This window comes from Psittacula echo (genome assembly GCF_963264785.1).
Source record: "Psittacula echo genome assembly, chromosome: 5".
NCBI lineage: Eukaryota > Metazoa > Chordata > Aves > Psittaciformes > Psittacidae > Psittacula > Psittacula echo.
In genome coordinates this window covers 19,151,888-19,164,790 of record NC_137739.1, presented here as the reverse complement: position 1 = coordinate 19,164,790, position 12,903 = coordinate 19,151,888, and the positions used below count along the sequence as shown (strand labels likewise).

The following is a 12,903-nucleotide window of genomic DNA, read 5'->3' as shown; positions in this document are numbered from 1 at the left end:
GGGAGAACCCAGGGGAGGGAAAATCCAGAGTGTTGCCAGAAGCACAAACACTGAGGCTGTGAGACTTCCCACTGCAGCTGCCCTGGATGGAAGACAGTGTCTCTGGTTTCCATGGCCTCCACTGCCAGGTGCTGGGCTGATGCCTTGCTGTCCTTACCATGGTCAGTGTGCTACTGAACCAGCACAGAACTGAGGACAAGTGAGGTGGGAGAGAAGGGGTAGATATGACTTAGGTGGGATGAGCAGAACAACCTAGTCCTCTGTCCTGCATAGCCAGGAATTCAAACCAGTTCAGTTCTGGCTATGCAAGAATTGTTTGACCACAAAGGGCAGAGCCAAGTACTGTTAACAGGGTCCACCAACAGCCCCAGACAAATCAAGAAATGACCCATGACCACCATCTTTCCAGGGAGCCGGGCCAGGAGCAAAGGCAAATGGAGATAATATAAGGCACAGAATCATAAAATGACTAGGGAGGGAAGGGACCTTTGCAGATCATCTAATGCAAACCTCCAAGTCCAAGGTGTCCATCTAGGAGCAGCTGGAGACAAACACAGCTCAGGCACAGATTAAAGGCCCCAGCTAGTGCTTAAATGAGGCTCCTGGACCATGGGTGAAAAGGGCCAATGTATAGGTGGGATTGTCCTGATCAGGACAATCGTGGCCTGGTGACCTCAGGGCCTTACACTTGGCAGGGGGCAGTGGTGCCTTCACACAGAGCCCTGGGCAACCCAAGAGCTTTGTTGCATCATGAAGGTCCCCTTTTGGAAAGCCGCACAGTCCTGTTTTACTGTGTGCTTGATTCGTTGCCTAGAACACACCAGGAGCTCTGCTGGCACTTTCAAACCTATGCACAGATGACTGCACCCACTTGGGTGGGTGCGAGAAATCAGCTGCACTTCATCCAGTGCCTTGCTCCAACTGCAGACCCAGGGGTGCAGGATGGGTCCTAGCACCTATTTCCAAACCTCATTGTAATGGTGCTTCCATTACCTCAGGAGCAGTGCCCATGGTACTTTAACTGGCCTGGAAACATGGAGGTGGCTCACCTCAGGGACCCTGGTGGGGGATAAGGAGGTGGCTCCCTTGCTGCTATGTACAGCCATTGAATTAATAGCTGTACATACTAAATTAATGCAGTTCTACAAAATAAATATGAATGTGTCTAAGCGCTGCTGGGACTAAAAGGAGCCCACTTCCTGCATGCTGAACATCACCCATTCCTGTGTCAGTACCACCCAGTACTGACAGGAGACATTGGCAAATTGAGCGTTAAAAGCTGAGCCTGATGTGTTAACCCTTGCAGCTCACCTGAAGGGGACACCCCAGGACAGCAGAACTGTTGTCTTCTTTCCTTTTTGCTTCTGACACTGGAAGCTACAGGCTGCACCTGTGGCTTGCGGGACCTTCTGCTCCTATCCAGTGAGCAATCCACACCTCATTCCTTGCCACTAAAATGCTTAATGGTGAATATCTGAGCTGCCACTCCCACCCTTTTAAGTGTCCTCCAGCTATTAAACACTGACCAGAACAACCAGTGCCTCTACAGGAAGATGTCCCACATTTGTTGATGTTAACACATTTATTACGTACTGAACAGATATGGTTTATTGTTTCATAGCGTAGGGGACAAAGCATGGGAACATATTCATACAGCAGTCTCTTTACAGAATGCCATCTTCAGACCAAAGAGCGGAGTTTACAGGCCTTAAGACACTTTTAAAACCTTTTGTAACATACAAGGTACTTTACATACATCACAGTGGAGATATGACAGGGAAGTGTGTTGAAGCCGGTCAGTTATCACCTTGCTGCCCAGCAGCCACCAAATGCCTCCAGAAGCTGACAGCAGAGGCTGGTTCTACTCAGCTGTAGCTGCCCCTCTTGGACACGTGCTTCTGCACTGAGCTGGGAAGGAACCTGTTGGCAGAGGCCTGAGATGGGTTTCCTTAATGTTGGCAGGGCCCAGGGACTGACAGGAAACAAAGTACTGTCACTTCAACTGTCAAAACCAGATAGAGAAAAAAAAGTAAGAGATAAGAACACTGCAATTCTCTGTTTCCCTATAGAGTGGACAGAGCCAAGGAACTGAGCCCTACTAGGGCTTTTTTTTTATCCTCTCCTCTTCAGTATGCCCAAATCCTAAACTTTACCTGGCCCTAACTGATCAACTGTTACGTGTCTGTGGAATCTGTGCTCTGAATGTTGATCTTGTTAACATCAATACATTCTGTTGTGATCCAAAGAGCTCTTCCTACCAGAAAGCATTTTGGGGAAGTGAATGAGGCCTGGCACTGTCAGCAGTGCCCCGGTGACACATCCCTGGTGAAAGGTCCTCCCACATGCAGGTGGTGGCTCCAAGCATCCCTTCACCACATGCCAGCCACAGAGCCCAGTGTGCCACTGGCCAGAAGACACTGTCCAGCTGTGTTCCACCTTGGTGTGGTGCGTGTCACAGTCATCGCTGCGGCTCTACTCTGGTGGCATCTCCAGAGATGTCCCTCTTGCCTCCTTGCAGGGGAAATATGGGCCTCAGCCTTTTCTGAACTTTGGATTCAAAAATCATTTCAGTGCTGCTGCATAGAGACAGATACCACATGTCAGAGCTTCCCCTGGATATACTATACCTGCAGCACATGAGTAGATTCAGACCACCAGCCTTGGGGGCAGCCTGGTCTGTGGCAACAAGCACAGGACACAGACAGCAGCCTTCGAGGAGATGGAGGCTTCCCCCTGCTGTTCCCATACCATGACACTGGCACACGGACATCCCCATGAAGCCTCAACTGCTACACAGCTCAGAGAACAAACAAGATGACCACCAGAGGCTTCCAGATCCATTGCTAACAATTGCTACTCAATCTAGAATGAATGCACATCCAGAAGGGAGCATTCAAAGGAAAGAGAACTTGTTCTTGTGAAGACAGGACTGTTTCCACTGTCAGAAAGGGAGGACAAACCATGGCCTCTACATCTGGATTGGCCACGTTCTGCACCGGGATCTCAGAACTACTCTCCCTGGCCCCATTTTTTGCTGCTTCCCTTGTAAGCAGGACACCTAGTTGCAATCCCCCAGCACTGCTCACACAATGAGGGCCAGCAGAACTTCTTCTTAAGGGTTGTCAATTCTTTCCAGGAGTCAGAAATTTCCAGCTTTTCAAACTACTTAGTAATAAATTCAATGCTAAGAGGTTGGGAGATCTGGCCTCAGTTCCTTTCTTTGTGTGACCTCAGGTGATACACAGCCTTTTTATACCTCAACTGCACCTACAATGTCTTTCCTAACTGACAGCCACAGTGTGAAGGAAAACAGACAGTTACTGTGACTGGGACACAGCCTTGTGAGCCCAGGTAGCCTCAACGTGTTAATGCATAATTCAGCAGACAAACATCATCTGCCCTCATTTGTGCTTTAAAAGCCAACAAATGCTATGCAGAGATAACTTTCTCCTGAACCTTTGAGAAAGAACTCAAGGGTTCTTCTCTACCTGGCATTTCTGGAAGGGGGAGTTAGAAGTATTGCTGCCTTTTCTGCTCTTAAAAAAGCAAGGTTCCAGTACCCCTTTACTACCAGTTTCCAAAGGCTCTATAGCCTCCACCATCACGCATCTCCCATCTGAGGCTACCACCCAATCTTACCCAGACACATGCAGTCAGCCAGCACATGACTGCTGCGACAACAGCAGCAAAGGGAGACTTTCCACCTGCAAGTCTGGAAGATGCGTTCCCCACAGTAATGGCACTGCTGCCTTCTCCAGGCAAAAAGCAGAAGTGCTGCCCAAGCCCTGACACTCTGTTCTATTGAGAGTTCCTTAGACCTGCCTGCTCTCAGTCTGTGGGACATTATTCTGTGCTTAAGGGTAGGTAAGATGAAGAGTCCACTAGTGAACTAGAAAGGATTTCTGCAAGGATGCTGTAGCAGTTGCGATTCACCACCACTGCTTTGGAAGAGGATGCATGTTTTTCTCATGCAGGTGGAAGTGAGGCAATCTGCTGAAGAATCTGACCCACCACCATCAGCTGCCAGCTCCTGTGCACTGGGCAAAGGCTTTGCACAGTTCTAGCTCCAGCCTCACTTCATCAATGCACTGTCATTTCTCCCCTGGTACATGCCAGCTCCAGAGCAGAACAATAACCCAACCACGCAGAAAGCGCAAGGGCCCAAGATGAAAGCTGCAAGTTCAGAGGTTAGAAGGGGGTCACAGTCCGAGGCAGGAGCTGTTGCAGTTGTCTAGGGTCGGTTTCCAGCAGTAGGATGATGCAGGCATTCTGTATGTACATCTTGGCATTCAGGTGGGAAGAGGGACGCTTACATTGGTGGGAAAGGAGAAATTCTCACTCAGGGATGTATGATACCTGCCACACAATAATGTGGCTCCTTTCAGCCTTCGAAAGTACTGGCTTCACCTGGGTGGTGTCTCCTGCATTCTCTTCTGTCTCATCATCTTCTCCATCACCTGAAGAGAGAAAACAGAGAATAAAAAAGGCAAGAAAGAAAATCCCAATTTGCAGTGCTCTGCAATACTTCCGAAGAGACCAATACCCCTGATACAATCTTGGCAGCCTGACAACAGACAGCATGAGCTGAGATCGTCCTTTATGCCTGGAGAACATTTACAGCAACACAGTGCTTTTCTGAAGCAGGACTGCATGGATGGAACAAGCAATCTCCAGCAGCAGGGAATTCCTTTCAGGGAAGCCAATGTTTGTAACACCAAGCACCCTCAAGCAGTGCAGGTGACCACAGTGCAGGAGCAATGTTTGGAGCCAGTGGCACAGATGTTTTTTAATTTCCAGGGACATAAACAGACTCTGTGGCATGGCAGGCACAGGCAGGGACACAGTTTGGCAGCCTCAGGCTCTGCAAAGAAAATGCTCACTAGCTGCCCTCACAGCCAGAAGCAGGAGACAGAGGTCAGTGCTTTTCAGGTCTCACTCGCCACTGCCCCAATTCCTCTCTGCCCTGCATAACCCTCATGTCCCAGATCCCTTCCACCACAGGCACTCACCGATCCGGAAATCGATATACCCTTCCCCTCCACTCAGCACAAGGACGTTCTTCAGCTTCTGCCCCTCAGTCTCTGTGGCTGCTGTGCTGGGGTTCTCTGAAGGGCTGTCCAGCACACTCCCATTCAGGGTTGCTAGGACATTGCCTGGGAGAGGACAGAGGTGCTGTCAGTGCCTCTGCTCAGCCCCTGTGCAGTTCACACACACATGAACACAACTGGGCAGGCCAGTTCCTTCTGCTGGTGGAATTCAGAAGCCACTGCAGTTTAAAACAGAGTTTAAACACTGTAGTTCAAACTCTAATCACAGTGTTTAAACACTCTGAGTCACAGTGACCTGCAAATGCTAGGAATGCATGGATGGGTGTCTGCAGATCAGATCAAGCCCCTGCTGCAGAATGGACAGGGGGACAAGAACCTCACAAGAACTGATCCTTACCAGGCACAGAGACGAAGAACTTGACAGCATCCCGGTGGCCATGGAAACAGAGTTGTGCCTGAGCCATGGAGCAGTAGGGAATAAAACTGCTGACAGATTTGTCACTGTTGTCATCACCGTACACATGGATGACCCCACCAGAGCGGCTGCCCTCTCCAGAGGTTGGTGAGGTCTTGTTGGCTGGGGACAGGGAGGAGGAATACTGTCAGCAAAGGCTCTGAGTTCCATTTACAGAAGGCACTTGGTCAAAGAGAAAACTTGTGAGCCATGAAGAAAAATCTTTGAAGGCACACGTCTCTTTAAAGATCTTGCATAAAGGATGTGATGAAGGAGACACCACTAGACTATGTAGTCCCTCTCTCTTAGGCTGATTAATGACCAATAATAACAAACTACATTTTCTCATCAAATACAGTATCTGGCTTCAAAAGAGGTATTCACCCCTGGAGGTGCTGGACAAGAGTAATCCTAGAGCAAGCTAAACAAGGTCTCTGAGCTGTCTCAGTGAAGGCCTCTTCACCACCAGCAATCCTGTCCAGCCTCTAGAAATTACATGCTGTCCTAGGATCTACCTTGGTCTTTCACACCTGGGAGGGTATCCAAAGGTGTCCACTGTACATAGGAGACACTAAGGGCACCAGGAGGAGAATTCCTGCTATTTTCTAGATCAGTGAAGTAGCTCAGTTTCCAAGTCAAGTACTTTGCTCATGCCAAGCCCCGAGCACACACAGTGCTGAAGGCAGTCTCTGGATCTGGTGAAGGCCTCTTAGCCCAGTAAATGTCACAGCAGTAGAATAAGGTCCTTCCTTAGCCTTGATTTAGCTGTGACACCAGAAGATCAGCTACTCAAGCGGTGAACATTTGAAAGATGCTCACCATCCACAGTTTCCAAGGATTTCAAGGTGGGCTCTAGGGCCTGCCTCCAGGCTCTTGAGAATGTGAATGCTTCCACTCAGCAAGAAACAGATATCACTGCTCAGAGCTCATGATGGGAAATGCTTTTCCTTCTGCATGCACCCCCATCAGTAAAACAGAAGCAGTACTAACATCAGGCTTTCCGTTTCCATGAGAGAACTCGATTGGTTGTTTAATTATCCATAGTTCTCTTATTTGGCTTGGGCTACATTTCAGTTAGGTGACTTTTGTCACAGCACCTACTGCCATTGTCCTGGAACTGATAAGACACATCCTTAAGAAAGCCAAGAATGACCAAGGAAGGCCTTGGAAGAACAGTCCAAGGTTTTCCTTGGGCTTCCCTGCTTCCTGGAATCCTCTGAATGAAGTCCCCATCTCAAACCTAGCCTACCACAACAAGAGAACTACAGATGAAGAATAAAGTACTCCTAACTCAAAAAAAACCCCACAGGTCAGCTGATGAGATGGATGAAAATTATTTTAGCCATGGCAAATGAGGATAATTTTCATTACTGTCCCTGATTGCTTTACTCAGATGCAACTAAAAACAAAAGAGTGATGAGAAAAAATGAATGGAGAGAGCTGAGTGGCAGAATGGAAGGGTGTGAGAGCAACTGGAAGGGTGAATGGGTGCAAAAGGAGTGAAAGCTGAAGGAAGGAAGCAATGGACTTACCCCGGAGCCCAAGGAGTTGGCCTCGGTGGAGGACTACAGCTAGGCACAGGCAAGGAGTGGGGACACACAAGGGCATGGGAATAGACAGGCAGGACAAGAGAGAAGAAAATGGTGATTACTGGGAGAAAATTCAGGGAGCAATAGAAATAGGTTTTAACCTAGAGAAATAGCAACAGAAGCTACAGACTCAGAATAGTTCATACCAACACTGTTCTTGCTCACTTTGCTCTTATCTTACAAGGATGAATGTAATATCTGAGATGGGAGAGGGACCATGGCCACACGGATCCATTGCTAAAATTTCTAGAGAAACCTTACTGCTTACCACATTTTTACAGGAACACCAAAAAATAATGCAACTGGCTTACAGTAAAGAAGAAGCTTAACTCAGAATTAGGACAGCAGCCCAAAGCAAGAATGGGCTTTAAAACAGGGATTCAGAAATGAGACCAAAATTGCAATGCAGGGATGCCTCTGTCACTAGTGTCAGCCCCAGGCATATCCAGCTCCAACAGCCTTAGAGGAGACCATCTCAACCCTGACCTCCAGGAATATTGCAACAGGTTTGCTCCTCTTTTTGTGTTAGAGCTATTTGCTTCTCAGATTTCTTGGGAGCAGTGGCAAGAAATGTAAATTTGGCTGCTTTCTGTTGAAAGCAAATCCTACTCCCCCATTATAAACTGGCACAGATCTCCAAAATAAGATGCAGACTGACAGGTACAGAACAGGATTACTAACAGTACCAACTAAACTTCCAAGTCTGGAGATGCACCTATTAACTACTACGGTTGGGATACTAATCTCTACTTGACTGATACACCTGAGCTATAATTTGTCCAAATTAAGCTATTCTAAGGTCAGTTTCTGGGAAATACTATTATGGAGAAGTTTGGATGTCTATGCCAAAATAAAATTCTCCCTTGTGATGTCTCATACTGTGGCCTCCTTTTGGAGACTTCCTACAATTCCCAAAGCTTTGTTTCTCCTGCTTTCCAGAAGCTACAGAATCAGTTCACGTGAGTCTATGCTGTCAGGGTCATGCTGAAAAAAGACAACTGTACAGATGGTAGAGATGTCACTAGTCCTCCAAGAAGGAAACGGCTTCAACTGCAGTGAAAGGGACAGTAACGAATACCTGTTTGGTTTTAAACAAGTTAAATCCATTCAACTGAACACTTCATTCCTTTGTAAGAAAGAGTTAAGCCAAGTTCAGGGTTGCTCATACTCAGGACTCTTCTCTCTGAACACTGTTCAAAGATGTGTCAGGTTCCGAGTAAGAATGTCTGGAAAGTATTATACGCCAGAGCCATCCTACATGCTGCACAAATAACAAATAACTGCATTTTTTTCGGGGGGGGTGGGGGTGGGAGGGGAGGGCAGAAGTATTTGCAGTCGATGGCACTTACTCTCAGTCAGTGGAATGGAGATGACGACACCATTCCCTGTCCCTACCCAGAGCCGGTTGCCAGCGATAAGCAGGGCTGTAATCCGCACGAACGAAAAGCCCAGCTTTCCGGTGCCTTGTAAGCATGAATAAGAAGCAGAGAGTCAGTTATGACTTTGGGCAAGGTCTGCTTGTGAATTTTGATTTCTCTCTGATCTTAGCAACAGATCATTTACTCACAGTTCTTACTGCCTCACCTAACATCTTGCTGACATAAGGCTCAATGTCAACATCTTGCAGATGTTGATGGCTGTGGGCATGGTAAAGCCTCAGGGTGGAGTCCAGGCGGATGGAAACCCATACTCCATCTCCAATCCACGCCAGCTGTCGCACTTGACTCTCTCGCCGAGGGTGGGCATCAAAGGATTTCTGAAATGCCAAGTAGATGGACAACGTGAGTTCCCAAACATTTGCAATTATCTACATGTATACTGCATTGTCTTCAACTGAGATCACTTTTTTGGGCTTCAAAGCTCTTGGTGAAAATGTGGTAATGTCAGCCAACCTCGGAAGTTCACTACAGTATACAGAAAATCCCTCACTTGAGTGACTCTGCAGAGATTGTGGTCTTCACAGGCTACTTCAGGAGCAAGAACATTTAGAAACCAAGAGCCTTCAAAATGTCCTTGGCATAAAAGGAAAACACACAACTCCAGTATAAATCCCAAAGATCAAAATGCTCACTGATATAAACTTCAGATTCAGCACTTCTCCCTTTGATTAGAATTACTCCAAGCACTGTCAAATAGCCTTGTACCAACACCAGTGTATTGAATTTCAACCAAAAGGCTCTAAACATAATTTTTCTTTATGCACATGAGATCACTGGGGCTTGCTTTCTGCCACAATCCCTACAGACAGAGAAGTCTTAGACCATGAATGAAAGGTAGCTGGAAGGCATACACATACATTTGTACAGTATGTGGCCTCACAGACTCACTAGTAAAGACAAAGAAAGTGCTCAGTTTAGACTTACCTAAATATTTAAGTTCTGTAAAGTGAGGAAGGAATAAATACCCTCCTGGCAGACTGGATCATAACATGACCCAGATTGACAGTTCGGGTCCTACAGTTAGCAGTGACAATACAAAGGTTCTGCACTTCCATACACTCAGCAGAAAATAGCTATAAGAATACATACAACATAAGCATGTGCATGCATATACACACATTTGCTCTCTTACCTCAATCTGCATTGTCTTAGGTTGGATAACATGGATTTTATTCTTGTAGCCACACCAGACTCTATCATACACAACAGCCATGCAACGGATGGAATGGTGAGTGTGACCAAGGTCCATTAGGTGGTAATTACTGAGATCCCACTGACCATCTAAGGTGAAAAACAAATGTGGAAATATGCATCTCCTTCATGACATGTCAGTATACAATACCTCTACCCTTCCACATATACTTAAATATACAGGCTTAACAACACTCAAATGCACATTTTGCTTATGTCTGTGAACTTCCCATGAATCTATGCTACTACTTTGAGCCTTGTACTTACAAAACACATGACAATAATGCTGAGTTTGGTGGGCTGAAAGCTTTCCAAATCAGGCTAAATTAAACATCCTTTTATTGTAATTAAGTGAACAGGCTTCTCTAACAAGTACAACAAAAACAGAAGAGGAAGAGGAAAGACAGCCTAACAAGACTACGCAGAAACTTTAAAGGAAACGGACAATACAGTCCTTGCAGTAAGGATTCCTCATATCACACATAATTCCCTCAAAGTGTCAAATCCAGAATACAGAATCAGATCTCCCATCTCTCAGGCTTATTTTCTAGCTAAATAGGCAGATACTGTGTCCTTCACAGACAGATGGCCTCTGCATTGTGAAGCTTTATCCTGCTTCTGACGGGAACAATTTTTGTATGTCAATGGTCAGGCTTGAACCCACAACAAGGATGAATCAAAATTCAGACTGCACAAAACACGGAATCTCTGTATTTCAGCTTCCTATATAAACTGCTAGTCAATGAATAGCTAAGTTCTTATTATGCAAATACTAGTAAGAGTTAGCAAATTCCCACGTGCTAACTGCTCAGAAACTGCTCAAGTCATAGTGAAACAAAACTTATAACAGTGAAGAGCACAAGATTAAGGCACATCACATTACTCGGACATCTCTTTTTTGCAACATGAAAAACTATCCAGGTGTAATGCAAAGATGCCATTTGTTACGGATTTCCACATTTCCAGTGAATCCCAGCTCTGCCTGCTGTGTATGCAGTGACCAATTCCAGTCCTTACAGCGTCCAACTTCTCTGTTTGATCAGGCAGATCAACTGCACAGATGATATGCTCAGGTACAGCCTGAGCTGTGTGGAGCTCCGTGTGCATGTCCTGTTACAGCTGATTTGTGAAAGCACAGTAACACTGATGTGGTCCATGTGTATTACACCAAGCACACCTCAAACAACTACACAGCATGTGTATTCCTGGAAGTGCTGCATTTCCTCTGCATGTGCTACACAGCACATATGTATATTTTTGTTCAGAAAAGTTCAGGAAATGGTATAGATGTTTTAGGATTACTAATACATGTGTGTAATAGTTGTGCATTTTAACCATGTTTGGCAAGCCAGCACTCTTCCTTCCCAATTCAGAGTAGCACTTAATGCACTGCTACACTTTCAGGCAAGCTTGTTTTAATCTTAATACATTGTTTCTTACCTTCTCCCCGGTGGAATATGGCTAGTGTTCCATCTGCCAGAGCAACAAGGACCCTCCCTTTCACATGCCTGAAATCACAGAAAAGTAAATACTTTGTAGAAGTAAGAAACTAACAAATCCTTTCTGACATCCACCAAAGAAGGGGTACCAGCAGGTGGAAGGAGGCCATTCTACCCCTCTACTCTGCTCTCATGAGACCCCGCTTGGAGTACTGTGTGCAGTCCTGGTGTGCCCAACATAAGAAAGACATGGAGCTGCTGAAGCAATGTAAAGGACATGAGCTGATGGAGCAAGTCCAGAGGAGGCCATGAAGATGATCAGGGAGCTGAGAAACTTGGAGCTGTTCAGGCTGGAGAAGAAAAGGCCGCATGGAAACCTCACAGCTGCCTTCCAGCATCTGAAGAGGACCTACAAAGATGCTGGAGAGGGACTCTTCATCAGAGACTGCAGTGACAGGACAACAGGCAATGGGTTCAAACTTAAACAGGGGGAATTTAGGTTAAATATAAGGGAGAAATTCTTTACTGTGAGAGTGATGAGGCACTGGCACAGGCTGCCCAAGGAAGTTGTGAACACTCCATCCCTGGCAGTGTTCAGTGCCAGGCTGGGCAGTGCCTTGAGCAACCTTGTCTAGTGGGAGGTGTCCCAATCCATGGCAGTGAGGTTGGAACTGGATGATCTCAAGGTCCTTTCCAACCCTAACCATTCTATGATGCTATGATACACACACACAATGTTCTCTCTACAATTCCCATTCAGTTTAGCACTTGCAGGAACATCCTGCAAGGGCCAAGGGTCATAGTAAGGTAATCCACAGATTTTCTAATGAGGTTACCTTCTTCTTCATACTACAAACTCCACCAACTTCAACAAATGCCACCTAATTTACACCCTCGTGAAATTTTGCCTTTCTCTTTGCCACTTACTTCCTCTTGATCCTGCTAAGCTAATTTAGTACCTTCTTCACTGAATTGGGTCAGGTTTGCAGTTGAGTAGGAAAACAGCTCAGTATGAGGCTTTCCAGTAACAAAAACCTAGGGAAATTTTCCTCACAAACCAATGCACTTAGAAGAGCAAATTAACTGAAAAAGAGCTCCTACAACTATCTGAAATATTGCTTAGGCACTGAACCTTCTCCCTCAGAGTTCCTTGGCATGCACACTTACACTAGACTTAGTACAGAGTCCTTCAGCTTTATTGAGTGCAGACACTTCTTCCAGTTGGATACAGCCGAGTGCACATAAAGCCTGTGAGAAAGGACAAATTGGGGAGAGTTAGCAGCACAGCCTGACTAGACTTGAGTCATTTCTTCTGGTACAAAAGGTGGAGGTTAGGTAAGAAAGTGAGGTTAAATCCCTGTGCCTGCATTGAGCTGAGGGCTCAGAACAACCATGAGCAATGAAAACCTACTCCAGAAACAAGAAGTGAATTAAAGGTGTGTGGAGATGAAAAGAGATGCCCAGAGTAAAGAAGTGACAGAGAGATCTGCCAGCCCAAGGAGAACCTACCAGCCATTCTGTGCTCCCAGCCACATGGTGGGGGCAGCACTGGTACAAGTCCCAGCAGCATCTCCATTTAGCTCCTGATCTAGCAGTGCTGTGCTTGACTCTGTCTTCAGCTGCCCATTCTCCCTGAAGACGCAAAAGAACACTGTTACAGGCTTTAGCAGCAGCAATATACAGAATGCCCATCTACACTTACAGACTGGCATTCACAAGCAGATAATGGCCCTTATATACACA

At 46.2% G+C, this 12,903-nt stretch overlaps 1 protein-coding gene across 33 annotated transcripts in view; it reads right to left on the bottom strand.

Annotated features, from left to right (window-relative positions):
• MAPK8IP3 (mitogen-activated protein kinase 8 interacting protein 3) overlaps positions 1 to 12,903 on the bottom strand; it is a 74,916-nt gene continuing 62,013 nt past the window's right edge. For 22 of the 33 annotated variants that reach the window (XM_080620085.1, XM_080620105.1, XM_080620112.1 and 19 more), the window contains 10 exons: positions 12,670 to 12,792; positions 12,328 to 12,408; positions 11,162 to 11,229; positions 9,663 to 9,811; positions 8,676 to 8,847; positions 8,441 to 8,554; positions 7,035 to 7,073; positions 5,446 to 5,625; positions 5,010 to 5,153; positions 1 to 4,457 (listed from right to left, as the gene is read on the bottom strand). In XM_080620085.1, the coding sequence (XP_080476211.1) occupies positions 4,336 to 4,457; positions 5,010 to 5,153; positions 5,446 to 5,625; positions 7,035 to 7,073; positions 8,441 to 8,554; positions 8,676 to 8,847; positions 9,663 to 9,811; positions 11,162 to 11,229; positions 12,328 to 12,408; positions 12,670 to 12,792 (1,192 nt within the window). In that variant the 3' untranslated portion in view covers positions 1 to 4,335. Of the gene's footprint in view, positions 4,458 to 5,009; positions 5,154 to 5,445; positions 5,626 to 7,034; positions 7,074 to 7,127; positions 8,353 to 8,440; positions 8,593 to 8,675; positions 8,848 to 9,662; positions 9,812 to 11,161; positions 11,230 to 12,327; positions 12,409 to 12,669; positions 12,793 to 12,903 lie in introns of those variants that run through there. The other 11 variants (XM_080620111.1, XM_080620087.1, XM_080620089.1 and 8 more) reach the window with 11 other exon arrangements.